The sequence below is a fragment of the Heteronotia binoei genome, chromosome 15 (assembly GCF_032191835.1).
Source record: "Heteronotia binoei isolate CCM8104 ecotype False Entrance Well chromosome 15, APGP_CSIRO_Hbin_v1, whole genome shotgun sequence".
Taxonomy (NCBI): Eukaryota; Metazoa; Chordata; class Lepidosauria; order Squamata; family Gekkonidae; genus Heteronotia; species Heteronotia binoei.
The window spans coordinates 24,501,750-24,529,008 of NC_083237.1; the positions used below are offsets into that span (position 1 = coordinate 24,501,750).

At 48.1% G+C, this 27,259-nt stretch overlaps 1 protein-coding gene across 1 annotated transcript; it reads right to left on the reverse strand.

Annotated features, from left to right (window-relative positions):
* Positions 1–2,634: 2,634 nt before the first annotated feature.
* On the reverse strand, positions 2,635–26,703 carry LOC132584477 (myocardin-like). Its single transcript, XM_060256369.1, has 14 exons — positions 26,395–26,703; positions 25,526–25,611; positions 20,629–20,694; positions 19,051–19,109; positions 17,840–17,915; positions 16,555–16,704; positions 13,617–13,759; positions 10,688–10,807; positions 8,473–8,744; positions 7,268–7,424; positions 6,022–6,417; positions 5,354–5,491; positions 4,767–4,821; positions 2,635–3,479 (listed from the first exon to the last, which is right to left on the reverse strand). Exons 2-14 carry the CDS (start codon positions 25,578–25,580, stop codon positions 3,031–3,033), a joined length of 2,136 nt encoding a protein of 711 aa, XP_060112352.1. The 5' UTR covers positions 25,581–25,611; positions 26,395–26,703; the 3' UTR covers positions 2,635–3,030.
* Positions 26,704–27,259: the final 556 nt, after the last annotated feature.

The window sequence follows — 27,259 nt, forward strand, 5'->3', positions numbered from 1 at the left end:
AGACCCTGTAGAGGGGCCCAAGCTATGCGGGGACCTGGGAGGATAATACAATCCCTTCTATCCTCCTCTTCTGTGGCTCACCATAGCAGCAGAGGGGCTACAGAGCAAGATGTTCTTGCTTAGAATCATGTCTGATCCTAGCATAGATTTCTTAGGGAATACTGAACTTCCTTCAGCCACGGGGCCTGTGCTGTGCCTCTGACCAACATGAAGAAAAAGAAAAACCACCACCAGCACCTGTGCTTGAGGCAGTGAGAAAGGATGTTTATTCGGAGTGGACAGGAGATGTGAAGATGATGGTACGGAGTGGTGAGTGGACCTGACGATTGGTACACTGCTGGGACAGGACACCACCACCCCTTGGTGCAATGTCCATCCACTGATTCTTTCTAAGGCAGCTCCTTGCTTGCAAAGGTCAAAACAGAAGTCAGAGAGCCCGGTGGGGTGTTTAAATGGAGGGAAGTCAGATTGCCCGTGGCTTATTTTTTGTGTGGGGATACCATTTTTTGGTTTTGCCCCCACTCAAAAATATGTAGATCTGGTCCTGCTCTTTTCTACTGTAAACAGTTTGGACAGACATACAAGGAGGGAAAAATCAGGAATTGCCCCCTTTTTTGCTCCTGTAGATTGAGCACAGCTGTATTTGCTCTTCAAATGACATACAGACAACTCCCCCCCCCCCCCCCCGGCACTCCAAGGGTGAATAGCTCACCAGAAGCATGAAGGAAGAGGCCAAAACAAAACTATCCTCCACCCCCCTCCCCCTTTTTATCTTTGTTTAAAATGCTCTTTGATTGATTATACATTGAGGAAATCCTATGTGTCTGATTTTTCTCTTCAAAAGAATTGTATCTCCAGTTTGAAAAACTGATCTGGGGAGGAGGGAAGATGTTTCGTGATGACAGAGGCACCCAGCCAGCGAATAAGGTGCTCTGGGCAGTCCTGCTCACGTTTGTTTCCTCTGTGAGCAGTCCTCCAGGGAAAACTATGACCAATTTCACACTAGACCTTTAATTCTGGTTTAGCCCTATCCCCAAGCTGACATTCTACACTAGAATCAGAGATACCAACTATGATTCTATGATTTTTGTGTAGAATGTCAGCTTGGGGACAGGGCTAAACTAGAATTAAAGGTCTAGTGTGAAATTGGTCTCTATGTGGGACAAAAACAGGGCAAATATTGTTTCCAACGCTGAGTGGCTTCTGTATTTATGTATGTCCAAACTGTCCATTAATTTGAGAGCACACGTACTAAAGAAAGTATATGAGCATATCTATACTACCAGACTTCTGTAGTTTTTATAAGTCACTTTCACTGTTAGCTTCTCCTAATGAACCCCCAGAATTGTAGTCATGGTAACGAGACAGAAATTCTCTACTAGAGGTCCCCATCTGCTCTAACTACAGTTCTCAGGGGGTGGTGTGAGAACTGTGATGAAACCTTTGCAAGCCCAGGTCTTTACATAGTCTGAGTGATGGAGTTACACAGGGCCTTTTTTTGTAGCAGGAACTCATTTCCATATTAGGCCACACACCCCTAATGTAGCCAATCATCTTGGAGCTTACAGTAGGCCCTTTAGTAAGAGCCCTGTAAGCTCTTGGAGGATTGGCTACATCAGGGGGTGTGTGGCCTAATATGCAAAAGAGTTCCTGCTACAAAAAACCCCCTGGAGTTCCCAGAGGTGTGTCCCAAACCACCTGTAACTCTACTGGTCTAAATCTCCCAGCAACCTTTGGTTGCTTGGACATGACCCACCATGGCTATTGCCCAGTGAACGTGCCACCCCTCCCCCAGTCCAGCTCCCTTAGGAAGCTGTCGCACCCCTAGTCCAAAGAATGGTTTGCAGCCGTATGTATATGCATTTGGCATGCCCATACATTCCCTCCATTGTAACACCAAGTAAAAAGAATAAGAAAAAAATTAAGAGTCAAATTAAGAGTCTTCAAAGGTGGCACCTCTCTTTGAACCGCATTTCTTTTCTGGCCAGCTATGAAAGATGGTACAGTCCCAAATACAGCAAGCGTTCCTCTGTACACAACATAACAAGAGGTTACCACAGAAGGTTCAGGGTGGCTCAGGAAACTGTAGCTCCTCCTCTTGTCCCCCTAGGGTTTTGAGATGGTACAATCCAAACGGGTTTTAGTGCTATCACTTCCCTTCTTCAGTCTGGCTTGATTAAACAAGAGGACATGCCTCAAGCAAGGTAAGAATCTCCACCTTTTGTCTTCAGTGGCAGCACGTCAAGGGGGAGAGCCCAGATGTTTGCCTAGCGGGTGCAGTCTTCATTGTTCCACCAAACCAAGATCTTTGACCACTGTGTTTCCCAGTCTGTTCATGAGTTCTCCAGTTGACGTGGTGCAGACATCGAATGCTCAAAGTAGAAAGTAGAACCAGCACAACCCATCGGTCAATGCTTTAATCCATGATAGCATCTAAAGCTGTTAAGAATTCAGATGTCAACTGTTGATTCCCTCCCAGATAGTTTCCAGAACTGGTGCTGCTACATACTTTAGGTTTAGATGCTTCATACAGAAATGACTGGTGCTTGCACAGGGGACAACCTTTGCCTTTTTTTACTGATGTCAAGAACTGCCATCACAGGAAATGCCATGTTTTTTTTATCTATGAGGGCCCACTGAAGACAATGCTGTCCTGAATCATGATTTTACCCATCCAATGCAGCTGGCTAATTCTTGTCCTCCCAAATGTTAGCTTAATCTATCTCCGGATAGCCACATCATTGAGAACCACAAAGGTTTCTGGGATTGCCCGGCCATTCAAGATAAGGCATGGCATTGGCCCAACCCAAAGGCCAGTGATTTAATTCTTCTTAAGGGAGCATTTGGATTTGGCATCAATGGAAACAAGACCATCCAGGTGAAGCATGATGTTGACCACCCAAAAACACTGTCATTCTTGCCCATGCAACACAGTTGCCCAGTGTTGCCATGACCTTGCAGGACAGAAGGAGGATTTTCCCCCTTTTCCCTTCAGGCCTTGGCTATGCAGACAGCTTCCTGGTGCCTCGACTACCACTGCTCCACCATTAGGTCTATCATGTGGTTGACACTGAGGTCTGGTGAATCGAAGAAGTCCGTGCAGAAGATGCTGCTGCCAACGGGACTGGTGGAGCCTAGACCCGAGGCAGAGCCTGAGGTCAAGGCCTCCAGCCAATCGACAGCGTCGAATCCTGTACGGGCCCTGCTCCCTTGCCAGGCGTCTGGAGGAGACGGTGGCATCTCCAGAGAGTCAGGGGAGAAAACCGAGGACAATGAGTCCAGAGATGCTGATGAGGAAGAAGCGGTTGAGAGGAAATCGTATGGTCCAGGGAAATCAAAGATGGCGGAGGACACCAAAGAAGGTTCGCTGCTGGGGCGGGGCTTCTTTGGTGGCGATGCTTCTTGGTGGATGAGGGGTGATGGAGCGACATGATTGGAGGGGACCTCTGGAGTCAAGGCAGGTGCTTGGAGAAGGTCACCTAGAAGCAAAGGAATAGAAAACAGAGGTTGTATTCTTAACACACTATCCCCATCTACTGGACCTTAACTAGGGTTGCTAGCTTCAGGGGGGGAAATACCTAGAGATTTTGGGGGTGGACCCTGAGGAAGGCAGGGTTTGGGGACAGGAGGGACTTAAACGGGGTACAGTGCCATAGTGAATCTCAGGGCTTCTTTTGAACAGGAACACACAAGAACGCAGTTTGGGCTGGCTTGGTGTCAGGGGGGTGGCCTCATATGCAAATAAGTTCCTGCTGGGCTTTTTCTACAAAGTCTGTGTGAAACAATGGTGCCGTCAGGGGTGTGTGGCCTAATATGCAAATGAGTTCCTGCTGGGCTTTCCCCACAAAAAGCCTGTGTGAAACAATGGTGCTGTCAGGGGGTGTGGCCTAATATGTAAATAAGTTCCTGCTGGGCTGTTTCGCCAAAGAAAGCCCTGGTGCTTCCAAAGATGCCATTTTCTCCAGTTGTAATCCCAGAAGATCTCCAGCCACCTGAAAGTTGGCAACCCTAATCCCAACCAAGAGCTCCATTTTGCTCCGGGGCTCTCTCAGCTTAGGCACACAACCTGATTTCAATGGAAGGACTTAACAGTGGACCATGTGAATGTAAAGACAGTGCTCTGGAGCATGCACACCCCACGGCTCTCAGAGCCAAATGACAGGTGATGCTGGGAATCCATGATTGGGTCTTCCAATATCTACTGTAATCTTAAGAAGCAGCCACAGGGGGAGGTATAGCACAAGGCTGCAGTGCAGGGGTGTCGGGTCACTTACATCTTCATCCTGTACCATCTCCCCAGTAAAAACAAGGCCTTCCTAAGCTGCTATTACACTTTGGAAAGGAAACAGGCAGGCACCTGTGTTGTACCTCTCCTCCCCCCCACACTGGACCTAACAGGAAGACAGTTTCTATGGGAGGAAAACAGCATGGGGAGAAAAGCAGGAACTCTTTCATGCTCTACCACCACTGCCAGAATTTAAATCCTACTCCCTGCTGCCTCTTTTCATAATTAAAGCACTCACTGAGAGATCCCATGATGGATCCGTCATGTTAATGAGTCATTTACCCGTCAGTGTCTCTATGTGCGATGCTGCTAAGGCAGAGCCATTAGGAGCAGGTCAGCCCCAGTGCCTACCTACCAATTTGGAAACTCCGGGTACCTCTCCCAACTGGATCTGCTAATGAGTTTCGCCTTCAGCTAATCCTGGTGGAAGGGCGCCCCCCGCTCCAATGGCACGCTGAGGTCCCAAAGCTCATTTTCTCACCTGAACACACCAGAGGCTCTTCTAAGATTTCTTCAATGGATTGGCTTGGCACCAACTACCCAAAGAGAAGGGAAAAGAACCACTGTTGTTGTTGTTTGCTTATTTCACATACTTTGCCCTGTCCCTGATTCTGGTAACTCATCACCCATGCTTTGAACTTGTTCTTGCTGTTTGGAGGACAGCTTGCTATACTTCTTAAAATTTGGGATGCTTAAGTTGTCATTCTTCAGGATTGACGTGTAACCCTCCCTCCTCCCCAACAAGGCAAACGGTGGCTCTCTAGAGCTGCTTCAGGGCAGAAAAATGCCAGCGCAGAGGAGGGCTCGCCTGTTTTCCCCACACACTGCAGTCCCAATCTGAAGCAAGCCCCTGCACACCCGGGAACTGAGCTGCTCCCAGTACAGAACTCCAGGCACATGTCTGAGCTGAAGCCCTCATGGTGGCCACATATATATCACATAAACTTTTAAATGTACGAAACAGCTTTTGAAGACGCTGTTTCTATAAACGCAGTCAAAAATCATTCGGAGAAAGAAAAAGTAGTCAGTCATCTGGCATGCTGCCCCCCGCCCACAAAAAAAAAATACCTGAGCTTTCTGGATGGCCTCTTGGAGCTCCTCCTCGAGGGAGCGGGTCCCTGGGGCCGGGTCGACGGGGCTCGCTGTGATTTCAAGGGGCAGCTCCATATCAGAATTAATCGGCTCGCAAGATGGAGGGCACAAGACCTGGTGGGAGGATGGGAGAAATGCAGGGAGGAGGTGAAGAAGATGATGATATTGGATTTATATCCTGCCCTTCACTCTGAATCTCAGAGTCTCAGAGCAGTTGCAATCTCCTTTATCTCCTTCCACCCCACAACAGACACCCTGTGACATAGGTGGGGCTGAGAGAGCTCTCCCAGAAGCTGCCCTTTCAAGTGGAGGAGTGGGGAATCAAACCCAGTTCTCTCAGATAAGAGTCCACACACTTAACCACTGCACCAAACTGGCTCTCAAGCTTCTTCTGCCTCCAGCAGTTCCCAGAGATTCTCTGATATGTTGCTCTTGGCCCACTGCGGTTCCTTCCCCAAGGCAGACTGGCTACTTCTTAACAGGCTTTGTGTTCACTGGTCAGCATCTAGGTGGGCTACATGCACCCCTCTCCCAGATTGTGCCGACACCCAACAGATGTAGGTGCACAGCTTCTTCCCTTCAACTTAACAAGGGTGACTCCCCCCACCCCTTTTCGGGTGAACCAAGAACATCAACTTGCTCACCATGAAGTTGTCTTCTTGGCCTCCCCCTTCCTTGGCGCACTCCCTCTTTGGCATATAAGGTGGTGGCGCTCCCGGCTGGCCAGGCGACTGCAACGCTCCCTTGCGGCGATTCTTGATCCGCTTGTGCATCTCCAGCTCCACCCGGAGGTCATCATGGTCGTGCTGCTTTGGCTCCCGGTGGAGCTTCAGGGCCAGGTTCTCAGCCACCCGCTGCTTCTCCCGCAAGGCCTGGGCCTCTTCTTCCAGGTCTGGAGATGCCAAGCGGGTGCTGGAGAGCGGGACTGGTGGGGGCTTGCTTCGGGCCACCTGGTAAGGCTTGAGGCGCTCTAGCAAGGCCGGCTTGGTGCCTGAAACAGGGAGGCCCCGTTTACGGAGCTGCTGGCGGAGTTCTGAGACCTGGGAACCAACAGCCGCAATTAAGGACAGAGAGGAAAGCATCCCCAAACACTCCACAAATAGCATCCCCTCTAAGAAACCAGGCGCACATCCAAAACCATTTGCAAATCACTAGCCCCATCTTCTCAACAGGTTGATTATATTTGTTTTTTTAAAACTTATTTTGGTATACAGGGCTTTTTTTGTAGCAGAAACTCCTTTGCATGTGAGGCCACACACCCCTGATGTAGCCAATCCCCCAAGAGCTTACAGCAGGCCCTGCACTAAGAGCCCTGTAAGCTCCAGGAGGATTGGCTACATCAGGGGTGTGTGGCCTCATATGCAAAGGAGTTCCTGCCACAAAAAAAGCCCTGTTGTTATATATTTGTTCATTTGGGTTTTTAGCTTATTTTAAGACTGGAACTTTAACTCCCCTCCTTTTCTGTTCTTGTAAGCTGCTTCAAACACAAGTTAGAAAATTTACAATCTCCCCCCAAAAATAAATCAATGCCAAGAGATGATGGGCAGGGGCATAGGAATTCTGTAATTCCACAACTGGATCACATCAGCTCAGGAATCAGCATAGGCCACCCTTTATTTTTGTGCTATTTTGCTACTTTGCCATTCCCTTATCCTTCATGGCCCCCATCTATCCTCTTCTCTTCAGATCCTTCAACCTATCTTTTCTCTCCTAGACCTTGCCGTATAATTCTGGGTTCTCTGAACACAGAAGCAGAATAAATAATGCAAAAGAAAAGAAAAGAAGCAGCTGCGTGCAAATGGCCCTGATTTTGCACCATCCATTCAAGTTGCAGTGTTTCAGTTGTCTTGATGCAGAATCTGGAATGTGGTGGCACCAGCCCCAACTCACCGTGAGCTCCTCCAGGTTGGCAGGCAACAGCTCCGGCTTGGGAGGCGAAGGGGAGGTTGGTGTGGCTGGAGATGGAAGAGGGAGCGGAGGAGGAGGAGGGGGCCCACTTGGTGGGGTGGAAGTCCCGGAGAAACTGAGCAGCTGTTCTGGGGCATTGCTGTACATGGGGGGTGGGGGAGAGAAAGAGAGAGTGAGGAATGTCTGCTTGCCCTTTCCATCCTGAGCCATCAAGAATCCCAATGTTGGCTGCGCTTCACCATGGAGGAGAAGCAGGAGATGGCCGAGGTGGTCCAATCTGGGCACCTTGGATGGTGTTGTAGTCGTCCAGCTGCTGCAGGAGGAATGTTAGTGCTCTGCGTCAAGAGATCCCGAGTGTGGACTGTAGCTAGGCTGGATCAAATCAACAACCATCTTGTCCAGCATTCTTTGAAGTCTGTCAATATCCAGCAGGTCCCTCAATGGCTACCAGCCATAGTAGCCTCCATCTACAGAGGTAGTAGACCTCCCAGGGCCAGGAGGCAACACCAGGGGAAGGCCTCAGCCACTATGCCCTGGTGTTGGACTGTCAGAGGAACTGGTTGGTCACTATATGAAACAGGATGCTGGTAGATGGACTGATTTTCTGATCCAACAATACTCTTCGGATATTCAAACACTGCATGAGTGCTCCACCAGACACTGAAAAGCAGTCCACCAAGGAACCCTGGTCCACCTTCTTCCTATAGTTCAGCTAGAGGGTCCTCTGGGTTGACGCAGTGTGAGAAAATTCTTCTCCTAAACCAGGGTGCCCAACTGGTGGCTCATAAACCAGACAGGATCCAAGAAGTACTTTTATCAGGGTTTTATCCCAAATCTAATCAAGATAGCTGCAGAAGCTCTGTCCACCATCTCACTTTAAAGGTGAACAAAATTGGCTTTTGACATTTTGTGAGAGATGAAGCTTGTTCAGGCTTCAAGGCAATACCTCCTTGGGTGTTTCAAAAGCAATTACCCAGTTTACAAGCGGCTGGCCTTTCTTGCACTTAAATATTAACAATAACAGTGCAGTAAAGCTGGTCATTAATGTCAGACTATCACGGGTCAACCCATTCATAGCAGAGGCATACCAGTCAGTGGTAGAGGAATACCCAGCATCCAGTGGTAGAGGCACAGCACACTGGGAAATGGTCAGTACAAAGACACTGTGATTACCAGTGGGGAGTTACCTGGCGGGGACAGTATGGAGGGCCTGAACACAGAAGGTTGCTGGTGATGTCGGCGTTGGCTGCTGCTGCTGGTTCAGGATCTGGAGCTGCAGGAAGACCTGCTGCTGTTGCAGGAGGCGAGCGTAGGCCGCATCCATGGGCACCGGGGCCTGCTCCCCTTTCTGGTCCGGCGGCATATACTGGTGATACTTCAGCTTCTTCACTTTGGGCCGGGGCTCCTTCACCTTCTTGGGCCGTGGCGGTTTCCTGGCCTCGGGAACCTTGGGTGAGGCCTGGGAAACAAAGGGCAGAGACCGCTCAGTAAGACAGTACAGGAAGCTCATTGATGGCAAGGGTTCCTACTGCCTTGGGCATGGTGCTCAGTCTGATTTATACCCTGCATTTCTCCCCCATGGCACCCAAAGCACATTACAACATTGTTCTCTACTTCTGCCTGATCCCCCAATAACCCTGTGAAGATGGTTAGGGTTAGAGAGAATGACCGCTACTTTTCTATATACCTGTCACATTTTTATCCTGTCTTTTCTCCAAGGTGGTCCCAGCCTGAGAGATATCTGCCTGCCCTCAACTAGAGCCAAGGCATTTTCTGGCCTGGCTCCAACCTGGTGGGACTCTTTGCCAAACAACATCCATGTTCTGAGCAGTGTTCCCTCTAAGGTGAGTTAGCGTGAGCTAGCTCACAGATTTTTAGCCTCCAGCTCACACAGCTCACACACAGCTCAGGAAAAATGGCCCCAGAGCAAACGAATCTATGCAGTAGCTCACAACTTTAATGCCAGTAGCTCACTAAGTAGAATTTCGGCTCACAAGCTTAGAGGGGACATTGGTCTTGAGGGACCTTATGAAGTTCTGCAGAGCTTGTAAGACAGAGATGTTCCACCAGGCGTTTATTGAGGACAGCAACAGTTCCATCTTCCTGGCACTCCCACCACCCTGCCTTTCCCCTTTTCAGGCAGTGGAACAACTGGGAGTTCTGAGCATCATCTGTTTAGGCTGATAGTTATGTTTTTTTCAAACTGTATTCCTATTTTTTAAATTACGTATTTATTATATTCTATTGTACACTGCCTGGAGTCCTGTCTTTATAGTGGTAAAGGTAGTCCCCTGTGCAAGCACCAGTCATTTCTGACTCTGGGGTGACATTGCTTTCACAACGTTTTCACAGCAGACTTTTTAGGGGGTGGTTTGCCATTGCCTTCCCCAGTCATCTACACTTCCCACACCCCCCCCCCCCCAGCAAGCTGGGGACTCATTTTACTGACCTCGGAAGGATGGAAGGCTGAGTCCACCTTTATAGGGGAGGGAGTTTTAAAAATTCAATTTAATCAATAAAAATTTAATAATAATAAATAAAAGGAGCACGGGGGTTCATGTGGTTCACCCCTCATCCATTATTTACCCCCCCCCCCCCATAACCACCCCGTGAGGTTGAGGGTGACGAGACTTTACGGCAGAACAGGGATTTGACCTGGACAGCCCAGATTAGTCAGATCTCGGAAGCTAAAGAGGGCCAACTTTGGTTAGTTTGTAGATGGGAGACCACTAAGGATGTCCTGGGTTGCGAAGTTTCTTGCCTTGAAAACCCTGCAGTGCAGCTGTCAGTTGGCTGTGACCAGACGTAGCAAAAAAAAAAAGAGAGATCTGAATCTGGGTTTCTGACACCTTGGCTGCAAATTACATTTTATTCAGTTACACCTCAGGTCAAGTCACAGACACAATGCTGTGTTTCCCAGGCACACGTGGGCCCGGTTCAGACCTTGACCTCAGCACACACGGAGATTCTCCTCTGGCCCTCCTCTGCTTCGCTTCATTTTCCTCACCTAAAACAGTTCAGGGTTTGGGAGTAGTATTTGCGTGACTGGAAAAATCTGACATGTAACCACTTCAATATACAAACCTCCCAGGCGGCAGACAGGGGCTCCCCAGGGCCATTTAGGATCAAGAAAAATGGTGCAGGAGGAGTGGGTAAGTCCTCTCCCTTTGGGTGCCCAATCCAATTCAGGCCCACGCACACCTGGGAAGCACAGAGCTCTGAAACGTGTCTGAGACTTGACCTAAAAAAACTGTCAAGAACTAGCCAAGCCAACATTCTCATCACTCCTCTACACTGGCTCTCCTGAAAATGGCGGAAAGGACTTCTTCCCCCCTCCCTACCAAAGAGCAGCCTTTCCCACCAGGCCCTTCGCTGCTCCACCCTGCCAGCAGCCATCCCTACCTTGAGAAGCGAGACCGAGGGCTTGGCAAGGGAGCTCTCCCCTGGGAGAGGGAACTCGGACTCAGCGGTGGACGTCGACCTGGCGGGCTGCTGATCTGCTAGGAGCGGGGGTAGCTCCAGCTGCAGGGAGAGCAAGCGGAAAACAGGACCCAGTTACCCTGGCGCCCAGCCCCTGCACTGCTGCTCTCATCTAGAAGGGCCTAAACTGCTTTGTGTATGTGTGTGTGTCTGTATTTTTCAACCCAAGCCTCATTCATTTCAGATGTTCAGGCTTCTCAGGCACCTCTGCCCCAGACTAGTCACCTTCACCCTCTTAGAAGATGCACATTCCTACTGCTCACCCGAGAGGTCATGCATCTTTTGATGTGGCTGCATTAAAAAAAAGAAGTAATTTTTACAAATTAAAACTATGCCGTCTGGTAAATGGAGATTAAGTTTCTGAGCTAATGATGATTTGTAAAATCAGCTGATTGATTAAAGGTTGCAGATAGGGTTGCCAGCCTTCAGGTGGGGCCTGGAGATTTCCCAGGATACAACTGATCTCCAGACCATAGAGATCCCTGCTGCTGGAGAAAATAGCTGCTTTAAATGTACGGTTGCCAACCTCCAGGTGGTGGCTGGAGATCTCCCGACAGAATAGTTCACCTGGAGAAATGGCCATTATGCTCCAATGAAGTCCTTCTCCATCCCCAAAGCTCAGGCTCCACCCCCAAAATCTCCAGGTATTTGCCAATTTGGAGCTGGCAACCCTGCTTGGATGTTGGACTGTGTGAACACTGTACCTCAATGGAGTCCCTCTCCTTCTCAAACTTTGCCCTCCCAAAGTTCCACCTGCTTCTAAACTATCCAGGAGGAATTTCCCAACCTGAAACAGGCAACCCTGTGACATATCGTATAACAGTGCCCAGGAAAGTTCATCTCCCTGAATCTTCGGCCTGCTATGTTCACATTAACCAGAAGAGGGCAGCAAGATCACACACAATTATTTTGTACTCGCACTAACACCCAACACAAGATCACTTTTGTTTCTCCAAGATTTCTAGTCCTACATACTCCGCAGGGTTTCTGGACTACCTTCCCAGGTGGCACCAGCCCAGATAGCCTTTCATCAGCTCCTGAAGATGGCCCATTTTCAAAGGGGCCTTGCACCTCCTAAGTTAAGGAACTGCTAGTTCTGCCTTTAAATACTGGCTAACGTACAGGATGGTCCAAGGCTAGCCCGATGTTGTCAGCTCTCAGAAGCTAAGCCAGGTCAGCCCTTGATGGTACTTGGATGAGAGACCATCAAAGAAGTCCAGAGTCACTGCGCAGAGGCAGGCAATGGCAAGCCACCTCTGAACATCTCTTGCCTTGAAAACCCTACCAGGTTGCCAGAGGAGAGCTGTGACTTGATGGCGCTTCCTCCACCAACAACATACAGTGGCCTTGACTTGGGTGGTGCAGGCTAGCCCCATCTGGTCAAACCTCAGCTGCTAAGCAGCATCAGCCCTGGTCAGAACTTGGATGGGAAACCACCAAGGAAGTCCAGGTTGGCTACGGACAGGCAGGCAAGGGCAAACCCCTTCTGCATATCTCTTGCCTAGGCAGCAGATGCTCCAACTGTGTTTTTGTGTATTTATATGTTTTATTTAATTGCTTAAACATTTTTCTCTTTCTATTTTAAACACTGTTTGGATGGTTCACTGCCTCGGGGACCCTAAGGTGGGTGGAAAGGCAGCACAGTTTTTTTTTAAAAAAATAAACAAACAAATGCATTAATTAAACAGATGCATCTGCTGGAACTCAAACACCACGAATGAAGTTTGGATCCTGTCCCAATCATCCTCCCGTGAATGCGCTTTCTTTCCAAGTTGTATTTCTTTTCTATTTCCTGTGAATGCACTTTCTTTCTCAGTTGCATTTCCCTTTGTCTTGGTGGTTGATAAATGCACGTATTATGCTTCCAAAAATTCTTCCCCACAAGCTCCCTTGAGATGATTGGGAGCTTTGCTTGGGGTTGCCAACCTCAAGGTGAGGGCTGGGGTTTTCCCTGTATTGCTACTGATCCTCAGGGATGTTCCCCTGGATGAAACAGCAGCTTCAGAGGGTGGACTCCAAGCATCATATCCCTGCTGAGTTATCATTTGAGAGGAGAGATCTCAGAAGTATTTCCTGCTGAGTTGTATGTATGGATATCTTTTAAGCCAAGACATTTGGGGATATTATGAGATCTTTTGGGAAGAGCTGCTAGTTCAGTCTGAGGGCTGACCTGGATAGCCCAGGCAAGCCCAATGCCGTCAGATATCGGAAGCTAAGCAGGGCTGACTCTGGTGAATACTTGAATGGGAGACCTCCTTGGAATACCAGGACCTGGAGGCAGGGGCAGGCTGTATCAAGCCACTTCTCTGAATGTCCTCCATGCCCCAGCAGTGGTCGCCGTAAGCCACTATGTCTTCTGGGCATGCATGCACACACACATAAATACATGAATACCAAAAGAAAACAAAAAAAGAAAGGAAAGACTTTCTTTCCTGAGGCCATGGAAAATCGCTGCCAGTCAGAGGAGACTGTACTGGGGGAGAGGGACTGGTGCCAGCACCATTTAGAAGTGGAGCCAGGGGAGGGTGAGTTTGGGAGAAGGAGCTCATTGGAGATGTGCTGCCACCCTCCAAAACATCCATTTCCTCCAGGGGAACTGATATCTGTACTCTGGAGATCAGTTGGAATTTCAGGTGATCTCTGGGCCCTATCAGGAGGTTGGTAACCCTGCTTACTATATTCTTGCCCAATGACTATCTCTGCTTTGAAAGAAGTCACAGCTTAGGGGGAAAGCACATGCGTCTCATGCAGAAAGTTGCAGGTTCAGTTCCTGGCATCTCCAGTTGTGGTACTTTCCCCTCCTTCACATTACTTAATCTACAAAGACTAACGCTTATCCACAACTACTTACCTGTAAGGCTGCCCCTGATGAGGCCGTGGGCAGGTTCCCAAGGGCATTTCCTGGGGACAGTGCAAAACACGGGGAGGAAGAGGAAGAGGAGCTACTGAGATCTTCCTCAAAGGTGAAGGAATCAGGTGCAGCCGGAACTGCCTCTGGAAAGGAAACAGAGAAAAAAAATGTCTGGATTTTTAATAGAAGATACAAGGGTCATGGGATACGTCTAATCTTTAGAATACCCCTGGCAGAGATACAAAGATGCCTTTGGTTCTGCAACTGGGGATGGCTCTCCAAGGTTTCAGGCAAAGTTTCCAAGTCCAATTACCTAAGAGCTTTTATTAACTGGAGATCAAACCTGGACTCACCTCCATTCAAATCTACCACTGAGCTATGGAAGATTTATTTATTTATTATGTTAAGTTTATATCCCGCCCTCTCCGCAAGCAGACTCAGGGTGGCTCACAACATCACATTACTTCCATTAAAAACCAATAAAACATATAAAACATAATTACATATTTAAATTATTTAAAACATTTCATGGTGCTGTATTAATACAGTACAGTATAGTGGTTCTGAAAGTTCGATGGTGACCATCGGTACTCTGCATGGAGTTCTATATGATATTGGATTTATATCCCGCCCTCCACTCCGAAGAGTCTCAGAGTGGCTCACAATCTCCTTTACCTTCCTCCCCCACAACAGACACCCTGTGAGGTGGGTGGGGCTGGAGAGGGCTCTCACAGCAGCTGCCCTTTCAAGGACAACCTCTGCCAGGGCTATGGCTGACCCAAGGCCATGCTAGCAGGTGCAAGTGGAGGAGTGGGGAATCAAACCCGGTTCTCCCAGATAAGAGTCCGCACACTTCACCACTACACCAAACTGGCTCTCCAATGATGTCCAGTGGCAGCTCTCTCTCAGTTAAATGTCGAAGGCCTGTTGGAACAATTCAGTCTTACAGGTCCTGCGGAATGTAGACAAATCCCACAGGGCCCTTATGGCCTCCGGGAGAGCGTTCCAGAGTTCTGGTGCTGCCACCGAGAAGGCCCCGGCTCGTGTCGTACGCAACCTGGCTTCTTTTGGTCCAGGGATGGACAATAGATTTTTCGACCCTGAACGCAGTGCTCTCTGGGGAATATGCGGAGAAAGGCGGTCCCACAGATAGACAGGTCCCTGACCATAAAGGGCTTTAAAGGTCAACACCAACACCTTGAAACGAACTCGGAACACAACAGGAAGCCAGTGCAGCTCTTTCGCACTGGCTGAATGTTCTCCCATCGAGGGAGTCTCATTAACAGCCGCGCCACAGCGTTCTGCACTAGCTGTAGTCTCTGGGATAGCGTCAAGGGTAGCCCCATGTAGAGAGCGTTACAGAGATCTATTCTTGAGGTGACCGTAGCATGGATCACCATTGCTAAGTCGTGCTCCAGGAACAGGGCCAGCTGCCATGCCCACCGAAGGTGGAAAAAGGCGGATCTAACTGTGGCTGCTACCTGGGCCTCCATTGTAAGGGAGGACTCAAGGAGCATGCCCAAGCTCCTGACCTTAGGGGCCGGTATTAATGGCACCCCGTCAAGAGCCGGCAGATGAACCCCTCCCCCCGGACCACCCCGGCTCAGATAAAGAACCTCCGTCTTTGTCGGATTCAATTTCAGTCGGCTCAACCTCAGCCATGAAGCCACGGCTTGAAGGGCCAGGTCTAGATTTTCTGGGGTACATTCGGACTGGCCGCCCATCAATAGATAGAGCTGGGTGTCATCTGCATAATTGGGATTAGACTGGAAGATCAGAGTGAGGGAGAGAGAGAATGCAATTTGATGACTGTTAACAGGACAGGGTAGCAGTCCTAATAAGCCTGATCTTGTCAGACCTCAAGAAACTAAGCAGGGTTAGTACTTAGGCTGCAAGGCCACCAAAGACAACAGGGGCCGCTAAGCAGAGGAAGGCAATGGCAAACCATCCTTGTTCATCTCTTGCCTTGAAAACCCCATGAGCCAGAACTTCATGGAATTGCCTTAAAATGGTTGTTGCTCAATGGCACACTCAGGGCTGTCCCTAGATTGTCTGGCACCTAGGCAAGGCTAACTTCTGCTTCCCCCCCCCCCCCGATAATGTCACCAAGTCACATGGGGGGTGCCCAGGGATAGTTTTGTAGAAAAATAGGTGGTAGAGCTCATCCAGGAATTGTTATGCAGCTGCACATACTATTCAATGGACAAGGAGGTGGAACTCTCAGAAGGAGGAGGCGGAACTCTCAGAAAGGTTCAAGAGCTGCGCTCCTGTGAGCTCCCACTGAATCCGAGGCCCGGGGGTGCCCAATTTGGTGCCCCCAGAAGGCCGGCACCCTAGGCAATCACCCAGTTTGCCTAGTGGCAGGGCCTGCCCTGGGCACACTTTACCTTTTTAACAGAACAGGGACCTGAACCCAAGAATCTCTTGCCAAAAGCTCACCAAGCCCAAGTGACCCCAGCCAGCTACCCTATTGACGCACTGGTTCCTGATGTTCTCATTTTGCAGATGGCAAGACCACATGACAAGTCTAGGACAAAGGTGAGACTCATACCTAGTTGGTGGCGGTGGTGGAAAATGCCATCATGTTGCCCTTCATGGGATTTTCAAGACAAGAGATGTACAGAGCCCGTTGCATAACTCTGCACAGCAATCCTGGACTTTGTTGGTAGTTCCCCACTCAGTTACTAACCAGGGCCGACCCTGCTTAGCTTCTGATATCTGATGAGATCAGACTAGCCTGGGCCATCCAGGTGGGGGCCAGACCCAGTTATCCACACTAAACTCTTTCGTCCCTGTTTGGACTTGCTTTGTCCTTCTGTGTCAACCTTCCAGAGTAAAAGGCCCATTAGGAGGATCCTTCTCTCCCTACAGGTCCCTGCTTGTGTCCTATTGGGCAACATTCCCCTTTCTGGTGTGCTGAAGCATCCCAGGCCATTACCCGTCACAGCATCCTTGATGCCCGGATCCAGGGGGAGGATGTTCTTCTTCACCAGCTCAAGTGGTCCAGGGCGGTGTAGGATCTTCTCGCTCAGGTCTTCGGCCAGGCGAGCCTTTTTGTCCTGCAGCTCAGTAGGGTTTCCGGGAGGTGCTGGAGTGGAAGAGACAGGGAACAGAAGTGCCTTTCTCAACCAGACTGTTTGTTATCAAGGCAACTACTTATATATTACTCTCCCCATTTGCTCAAGGCAGTTTTTCTTAAGCATATTCCATCCTCCTAATCCAATAACCAGAATAAAACAATCAACAAACAATCCTCAGACTACAAGCCTCTATTTATGTACATTACATTAGCCAATGAGCTCCAAAGAGAAGGTACCTTCCCCATTTGCAGGGACAATTTGGTTTTCCCCAAAGGTCCTTCTAAGCAAGGAAGTTCTACAGCCCCTCTTAAACAAAGGGAGGGATGAGGCTTTCCTCCGCAGTTCTGGTAGAGGGATCCAGATCAAGGGAACCCCAAAAGAGAAAATCTTCTTTCAGGCTTCCCTGAAGCAAATCAACTGGGAAGATGAATGCTTACAAGCCCCTGATAACTCAATCTTAACTAAGCCCAAAGACAACTGGCAGGAACAAGCCATTGCTCAGTACCAGAATAAGATGATGGAATTTTTAAAAAAACCCTGCATTTCCAGCAACATTCACTCCTAAGCTTGGAGATCTGGCATAACAGTGTGGGAGATCCAGATACCCTGATAGAGCTAACCTTCCTCCAAACCTTTCTCTAACTTAAATGTCCCTCGAGGAAAAAACACATTGGAGGAAGACTTCAACCCTGAGCCAAAAGGAAAAGTAGGGTATAAATATTTAAATAAATGAATGAACTTAGCTCAGTGGTATGGTAGGATAGGGGCAGGATTCACCCAACCCACACCCAACATCAGGCGAAGGCTTCGGCCTCTATGCCCTCTTTCTTGGCCTACCAGGCTAACCTGTTAACCACTGTGTGAAACAGGATGCTAAACAAGATAGGCCACTGATGTGATCCAGCAAACTCATCTTATGTTCTTGCATCATCTGCTTTATCTGTGGGGCAAAGATGAAGGGAGCCAGGACCACCTGGGCATTTAGGAGGGAATTTAGGGACTAAATAAATGGTCGAAGCCCAATAGGCCTGACTGAAGAGAGGCAGAACAGTAGACGCCAGGATCCAGAGTGTCTGGGATTTATAACTGTATTTTAAGGAGCTCTGTTGCCCTTCAATAGGGGGTTCAGAAGGTGCATCTTACCTTCTGTCACCTGGCCCTTGGCAGTGCTGGTCTTGTGGGGACGGGGAGAGGCTTTCAGCTTTACCAAATCGTTGGCCTGAGGAGAAGCAGAGGGTATGAAAGAAGCCCTTTGTTAGTATAACATAATAAGAATGGCCAATGCTCCTAAGCCACAGACAAGGATCTTCAGGTGGGTGAAAGAAATCACCATTTCCCCAGAGCCTCCTACAGAAGAACCCAACCATGGAGTTCAAGGACCTGCTGCCTAGACAGGCCCTTACAGCATTTCTACCAGTAACATTGGACAGAGCTGTTGAACTTCGAATGCAGCGCTTGTAAATGTCACTGATACTGTACGTTAAGCAAGAGGAAGATATTTTGAAATTAGATCTGCATTCTGCTCAATACAGCTTTTTTATTGAAGATGTGGGAACTTTTTTCAAAAAAGGGGGGGGATTTTTTTTTTTAACATCATGAGTGAAATAGCCTACAGCGTTATCACTGGGGGAAATGAAAAGTCATGCTGAAGTCAGGACTTCTAGTTCCCTGGAAAGGAAGCAGAGTTTGGCTTTAGTTAGAAAGGATGGATGTTGTGGCCACTGATTGGGACACACTCAAATTCCCCCACCCCCACAAGAAAACAAGCATCCCCAGATAGATAAAGTTTAAAATACCAGCTGGGAGACATGGAATGGAGGCTTAGTGTTAGAACATGTACTTTGCCTTTGTTGAGATCAACCCCCACTTACAAGGATCTCAGATAGTGGGGCCTTTCTTCACCCTATAGAGCTGCTGCCAGCCAGAGCAGGCTGTGCTGCTTTGCACCAGTGGCCTGACTCAGTAGAAAGCAGCTTCATCTGATACTAGAGGGTTACAGCAGGAATATTACCCAGTTTTTCCTCTGGACAGTGGGAAAGGGGTGGCATTACAAGAACTATGCACAGACAGCAGGTCGGATGGCAGTCAGAGGTGGCAGCTGGTGCAGAAGAGGATGCCCTGTTAAAAAGCCTCTCTCTGTGAATGACTCATTTTAAAAAAGCCATGTTGGGGAAAGTCTTGTCCCTGCAATGTCTCATATACTGACCTTGGACCAGTTACTGTCTCTCAGCCTAACCTACACAACAGGGTTGTTGTTGTGGGGATAAAATGGACAAGGGGGACATGATGAGGTAAGTCACTGTGAGTGGAGGGAAACATTGCCAATATTTATACCACATTCCATTGGTACTCACCTTGTTCTGGCTCTGTGGCTCATTGGGATGCGAGAAAGTCACAAGGGGTTTGCTGAGCGCTGGAGGAGCAACACAGGACATTTGTTAGCATGATCACTGGAGCATTTTTTCCATCAACTTCTGCAGATGTATTCTCTGGCAGAACATATGTAAGAAACCCCCAAGGAACCACCTCACACTGATAAAGAAGTGGTTTCCCATCAGATTGTGGATTATATCATCCACCAGGTAGCCTGAGGAAAGTCACTGAGTCTCACCTTCAATTCTACAAAATGAAGGCTGGCTATATCCCAAATGTCTACCATTTCTTCCCTTTTATGAGGAATTTGGTACCTCAGAAACACACAGAGTTCAATATCCCTGAGGTTCTCTGTGTTCTTTCTAAAAGACTTACATTTCTAGCCCTTTACAATGGTTGAGAAAAACTTAGAAATATGTAGGCCTGACAAAATCTCTTTTAATAGATCCAGTGGAGTGCTCCACAAAAATTTGTTCCAGTGGCTCACTTACACCGCATCTCCACTACCTGACTGTGGATACTTGCCTTCATGTATTATGGAGAGGGCTATCATGGCTCAGTGATAGAGAACAATGTTTGTCTGCATAGGACAACCTCTCTGATTAATAGCTCTTGAGCAATAGTGCAGGAAAACTCCCTGGTCAGAGCTCTCTCCCAGTACCGGTACTTGCTGCCTGATCTTTACCTGGACGTGCCTGGAATTAAACTTTCAGGCAAACCATGTGCTCTAGCACAGAGCCGTGTGGCCATTTGTCATTGCATGCAGCCCCTGAAGAGCACAGGAATATAGCCTCTGCTAGCATGGGAAGCAATGGAGTGGGCTGCATCCCTGACTAAGGCATCTTTTAATATCCTCACGGGCATAAAACCAAATATTGGAGTATACACTTCCTATTAAAAACACAACCATTAGCTGAACACGCTTCTCCTTATTAGATCTCTGTAGTCTGTCTCTTTCGCACCCTCAAAAAGGGCAGCCACAGAACTCACTCTATATAAAAAGAAGAATTCTCCATGCGTTCGGTTTTTGCAAAATGCAACAGACTTTCTCCCTACATGGACATCCTTTAGCTGAGGATCTGGGCCTGTTACTCTGAAGTCAAAGTTCTGTAAAGGAGGAGGCAATCCTGCTTCAAATCTATCCCTGACTTTTCTGGCATTGCCATAAAGTGAGAACTGATTTTCCCCCCCTCCCTAAATATGGTGGGTGTGTCATAAGGTCTGTGTTTTTGGTTCTGGAGCAGCTTAGCCAGACTAGAAGATGGCAAACAATGCCATTTTATATACATTAAATATTCAGTTGCCTTCAGGCTCCCAAACTGCTGTCTACTTACTTATATTTAGAGTAACATTCCCAAGAAATGTCATGACAAAGTACTAATACTGCAGCAGAGGCTGTTTACTAAATATTGTGGGGTGCAGACAAATCTGTCAAAGGCAGTATAGCTCTGATACAACATGGGAGCTGGCTGCAATAGTAAAAAGAATGACATGTCTGAAATTCAGCAGCAGGTGTGAAAAAACCCCCAGCTCTGGCTGCCAGCATAGACATACATCACCTGGAAGGAGGTGGCGTTCAGAGAGTTGCTCTTGGGATCTTCGGTGTTGCATTCGGAGCTGGAGAACTATGAAGAGGGGGATAAGGTTAGGTTAAGGCTAGTGGATTTTTTCCTATCAGTAACCAGACATTTAAAAAAACAGGAAGAAAAATACTGCTTGTCAGTTCCAAAATCAGAATCCGCAAACTCTCTCGCTCTCTCTCTTTCTCACACACACATCTTCTTCTTCATCTTCACCAGTAAAGTATAGGAATAAATGTCCAATTTGAGATTAAAACCAAAACATCACCTGACAGAAAACAGCAAGCTAAAACAAAAATTAGAAATAACTAAGACAGATCACAAAATCACTAAGAAAGAAGCTGAGGTTTAATGATCTGTAATCTGATCTTGAACTAGGAGTGACCCAGATGGAACAAACCGTTTAACAATCAGGATGGTTAACTATTGACCGGATCCAGAGTCAAAAGACATTAACAACAACCTTTAAGGCACTCATGCACTGTAAACCGATTTAATTGGTATTCCCTGCCTTTCACACCCAAGCAGAGAATTCTGTAACTGTATATTTATAACAGTGCTAAGAAGGTCACTGTCCCCTGGGAAAGTGAGTTGTGAATCTTCTTTGCTTGGTCTATGAATACATTCAGGCAACAAATTTCAGTTCATTTTACTAGGCCACAGCCTGTCCTCCAGAGGCCAAGTAATCTTTGAATCCCTGAAGAGGTCTAAAGGGTCAAACCTGAAACAGAATTCTCAGCATACATAAAAAACTATAATGGCAAAGGTTAGCTGTGAGGGAGGCAGAAGCCATGGCAGTCACACTCATTTATGTTTTTGGCCTAAGAATGATGACAACTGGCTGGGCCTCACAGTTCTCACTTACTGCTAGTTCTGGAATGAAACGTGGGCTGGCTGAACTAGGCCCGAAACAATGAGGGACCTCTTCCCATGAGCACACAGGGAGGGAAGAGGCCTTATCTGAAGGGGTGGAATTGGTGACAAAGGCCCCTCACTGTGCCAGGAGCCTCCATTTGCTTTGTTGTGCTGCTCTGAAAAAAAACCAGTCTGAGAGCTCTCAGAATGTATTGTGTGCAGAGCAGGCCTAACAATGGCTCCCTGGAGTCACCTTGTCTAAGGAAGAGCAAGATGGGGTGGGCCCTCACTGCCATCCCAAAGCAAGCACGTCATACCTTTGGAGGGTGGGACTGCACCAAGCGTTTCTATTCCTGTGCCCCCTTTTCTCCTGCCTGCCCGCCTGCCTGGGCATTTGTCCCGTTGTCAGCAGCAGCTGGGGTGACGCCATTAGCTATTTATTTGGAGAGATGGAAATACAAGATGCCCCCAACTCCCAGGCCAGTGGCTGCAAGAGCCCTTTGGATATACAAGATGGAGGCTTTTTTCACACATGAATTCTGCTGCAGACACCTTGGGGGGAATTGTAGCCTTTCGCAGGTTCTGGGTGCCCGTACCTATCATAAGAATATATAACATTTTTGCAAAGACTGTCAGCTAAGACAGCAATCATAAGCAGGTCTACTCAGACTCTTTCTCAGGTCTATTCAGTGGAACTTACTCCCAGGAAAACATTCTTAGGACTGCACTAAAAGGATGCTCTGTTGATTAAAACAGTTGCTTTTCAATTGATACATCAGTTAATTTCAGATGCTTTTCTGATACAGATTTATTTCAGTCATTGAATATAAATACATTCGCTTCCAAACTTCAGAGGGCCTTTACCAGGGAACAGGTTTTTAAAACAGGTTTTAAAAAACAAAGGTTTACAGGAGCCCAGCAGAACTGAAATATCCACAAAAATTAAACAGGGATACCTGTAGCTTTTCAGTTAGATTTGCCACTAAAAACACCCTCTCCTCATTTAATCATTGATAATGATTTTCTTGGCAGGTCTAATTTTTAGACCTACATGTGAACAGGGCTTTTTTTGTAGGAAAAAACCAATAGGAACTTATATGCATATTAGGGCACATCCCCTGACATCACCATTGTTTCACACAGGGCTTTTTTTGTAGGAAAAGCCCAGCAGGAACTCATTTAATTATTAGACCGCACCCCTGTTGCCAAGTCAGCGGGAACTGCGTTCCTGTGCGTTCTTGCTCAAAAAAAGCCCTGCACGTGAAACATGTTATAAGGCAGCTTAAAAATTAAAAAGTGTAATGCATGGCAGATTTATCTGTCTGTTACATTTCTATCCTCCAGGGGTGGCATATAAGGTTTATTATTCCTCCATTTTATTCATCCAACAACCCTGTGAGGAAGGTTAGGCTGACAAATGACTGGCCAAAAATCACTCAGCTTTATTAGGGTTACTATATTTTGAAAAGCAAAAAAGAGGACATATTTCCCAACTGACTACTTCAAACAACTGATCACTATGACAAATCACATGTTAGACACTCCTACTATTTAAGCTGAAGCTTGCCTCCACTAGGGGACTAGAGGGCAAAACAGGCTTAGGAGGACATTTTCATCAGGTAACCTTCGCTTTATAGTTGAAGGGAGATGTTACATTTATTGCTGAGGGAGGTCATGCTCTGGACCACCCCAATAGCCTCCAAGGAATGCCTGTTACATCGTAGGACAGTATGGGCAGCCTGGTCAACAGATTGGGCCACAGCAAAACAGCTGGCCAGACCAGGTTTTTAGAGAGTGGCAGTATCTGCAGAGATCTCTCACTGACCCTCTCCTTCCCAAATTAGTGGCCTTCCCTTCCTGCTGCTTCCATTTCACATCCAGCCTGCCTTTTCCTGCTATCTCCTACCACCAATACCTTTCCTATCAGAGAAAGGCAGCAGTACCATTTCATAAGCCTGGCATATGCATGCTGGGATGTGTGTGTGAGTGACAGAGAGAGAGAGAGAGAAAACGCACATGCGCTGTCACTTTAGAGCCAGATAATGTTTCTCTCGGGCTGCCAGTAGGCAGGGAAGCTGCAAATTGCTTGGCTTTGCAAGCTCCAAAGCCAACCTCCAAGGTACAATTTTTTCAGCCTCCTAATTCAAAAGCACAAGAAACAGGGCTGATCCACTCCCTGTTCTGCTGGGGCTGAAGAAACCTACTGCAAAGGAAGCCACATTTGGGGCCAATTGTCAGAACTGAACTCTGCATGTGGTCAGAAGTGTTCAGCTAAAGGTGCTGGAACTTTTGAAAAATGGAGGAGTGTGTGTGTGTGTGCAAACCTATCCCCTTACATGACCCATTATTTCAAAGTATCTTCAAAGGGGTGTTCATAATGCCCAAGAAACTGACCTGATATCTTCTCCCCATTTAAACACAAAAGCTGTCAGTTGCATTCAGCCCTGCATAGCAGCTAGGTCCATATAGCCTAATGTGGTGGTGAATGAATGCATAGCTGATTCATCAAAGGACAAGTTGTCAAGGCCAGCATTTAACATGACGCAACAGGAATTGGCTGTCTCAGGCAGGCTGCAGATTTGCAGGGGTGGGGAGGGAGGGTTTTTCCTGTGGCAGATCTGCAAAAGTTAATATGCTTAAGATGGCCCATATGGAAACCCCTCCTTCTGATTTTTAGGCCCTACTCCTTAACCCCAACAAACAGTGGTGTGAGAAATGCACTCCGTACATGATCCAAAAGAATGTGAAGAAGGTTTTCCTGCACAAAGGGAAACCATCTTGCTATCAAGCAAGGTCACAGCATCCTACAACAGTGACTTCTGGCTACTATGGAGGGTAGCAGCCATGAAGCCCTTGGGACACAATCCGCTGTAAAGATCTCTCACACAGGTCAAAGAGCATGACCCTACATGCCCCTTTGACCTTCCACACATCTGGCAGAAGCAGAGAGAATTACCCAAATTAAAACAATACAAGACAATCAATATAATTTGCATAATTGCATATGCAATTAAGTAAATTGACATAGATGTGCTTATTCATATAATCCGGTTTTCTTTGCTACAGATTTTTGTTCATTTATGCATAGTTATTACTGAATTGTTTTCTTATGGAGAGGACAGTCAGGCTGACAATTGTCCATCAAATAATCACATTTTAAGGTATTTATTAAAACAAAACATAATGTAATCATTGGGAGGTCTGATATTTATACTAACTGCAAAACAAATTATGGAGCTGCTAGCGTTCATGATGAAATTAGCTTTATAAAAAAGTGACAAGTTCTTATAAATTTTGACAACCTTAGGTAAGGTCTATAAATGTGAACAATGCTTTAATAGTTCATCTAGTTGGTTTTTATTCTAGAAATAGTGTTGTTATTATTATTATTATTAGGAGTCATGTTGTAGAAAAATAGGTGGTGGAGCTCATCCAGGGATTGTTATGCAGCTGCACATACTATTCAATGGACAAGGAGGTGGAATTCTCAGAAGGAGGTGGAACTCTCAGAAAGGTCCAGGAGCTTAACTCCTGTGAGCTCCCACTGAATCCGAGGTCTGATTATTATTATTATTCCATGATATCACAATTGTCAAAAAAATGAGAAATAGGGCTTAGATCATTGACATTGCAATCCCAGGAACCAGCAGAACAGAAAAGAAAGAACAAGAGAAGATCACAAATACCAAGCCCTTCAGAGTTAGATTGTCTTTGAAAGAAGAAGGTTACCATTGTGCCAGTTGTCACTGGAACCCTTGGAGCAGTGCCTAGAAGTTTCAAGAAACACCTGGACATTCTGGGCATTCAGCAAATAACATAAGCTCAGCTCCAGAAGACAGTGTTGCTTGGAACAGCAAGAGATACATCTGCAGTTACCAAGAACTTGGATAAATCTTGAATTGCAGAACACCATCTACTAGTCATATATATGACTGTGACAATTCTAATCATCATCATCATCATCTCATTACAAGTTATGTGAAACAGTACAACCCCCACCCTATGCTGAGCTTCTACTTACCAGAGCGGAATTTGCTCCGGATAAGCATTGATCGCTCAGAAGCAAGGAGCGTCATCTTCGAAGTGTCTTTGGTTTCAAACCCAAATCTGAGGGAGGCTCTATTTACATTCAACAGGGGGGAAAAGAAACAAAAGTGCAAAAGAAGTGGGAACTGTGCCCCCTCCCCACCCCCGCCAGATTCCCTGCTTTTTTCTAAAAGAATCCAGAAGGAATTCCTTTCTGGCAGCACTCCTAGGCTTTTAAGAGCTACATGTCAGGCAGACATTCAACAGGTAGAGCACATATCAGGAAGAATATAAACTTAAGTGGAAGGATAGTAGATTATTGTTAGAGGACTGGACTAGGGCCTGGGAGACCTCGGGGTGGCTCCTGCCACCTTTTCTGCTCTATCTTATGTGACACCTTTTCCTAACTGTCAACCCACCCACCTCCTTTGTGTGGCTTTTATTCCCACAGGTTCCATAACTCTTGGCATAGCATTTTTGGTGGTCTAAAGGGGCCCTTCCTCCCTCTTTAGTTTCATCCAGCTGACTAGGTGACCTGGGCCCAGACACTCTCTGAGTAACTTGCCTCGCACTCTGTTACACTCTTTTTTTGTTGGGGGGGGGGCAGGATAAAATGTGAGCGAAGGTGGGAAGGTAGGACCCGCTGAATGCCTGCCTGTCGGGCCGCTGTTATAAGCACAGGAACACTGCTAGGGAGGGCAACTATCCAGTATGCATTGCCTTCCTCCATCAACACACCGCAGCTCCTCCAAAGGTCCCTAGCTGCTCCCCATCTGCGTTGCCTTTTGTCCTCCCGGAGCTGCACCCCCCTGCCCAGACGCCGCCAACCCTTCCCCCTCAAAGAACCCAGGCAATCCTGCTCACCGGAATGGAAGCGAGAGAGAGCTCCCCTGGCCGCTGGGCTCTGGCAATCGCTGCCCTGGCCGCCCGTCCGAAGCCCCGCTGGTTCCCCCGACGGCTTCTCTGGGAGGGTGTGCCCGCCTCTCCGAAGGGGAGGGCTGTCCTTCTTTCCCTAGCTGCCTGTGCCCAGGTGAGGAGGGCAGCCGGAGGAGACGAGCGCACGGAGCTCCGGAGAGGGTTGGGCCGAGGGCTGTGCCCCCCGCCTGGGGGTCAGACGCCACCGTGCCCCCCTCCCCGGCCCCGGGCAGCTGGGATGTCCCTGCGCCTCTGCCATGCTCGCCGCCCCTCCCCACGGGTGCCACCTGCCGCGACACCCGACACCCGGAACGCGCTGCTGGCTCAGCAGGGCAGCCCCCCGCCCTCCCCACTGCAGGACCCAGAGCTCCTCCTGCTGGCCCGCCGCACCCCCACGCCCTTCCCGGGGAACCCAGGAGGGCTCCTGGCTCCAAGAAGCCCTGGATGGCATCCTTCCCCACCCCACCCCACCCCCGGCGCTAGATCTCACGCTTTCCCCAGGGAAGCCCGGCTCTCTAGCCTCTGCCTCCTCCCCTGGGGAATTCAGGAATCCTAGCTTCCAGCACCCCCACCCCAGAGCCTGACCCCCAACTTCCTGATCTCCAGCTCCCGCCATTTCTTCGGGGAGACGCCACTCCTCTTCCGGCACAGCAACTTCTGCCCCCAACCGCTTTCCATGGGGAGGCAACTTCTGCCCCACTTTTCAGCACCCTAATGCCCCCAGCCCACCCCCCTCTGCCTTCCCGGGGCCACGACTCCATTCGTTCTCTGAGAAGGCCCCTTGGGCAGAGGTTTTAGAAGGGGTCTGCGATCC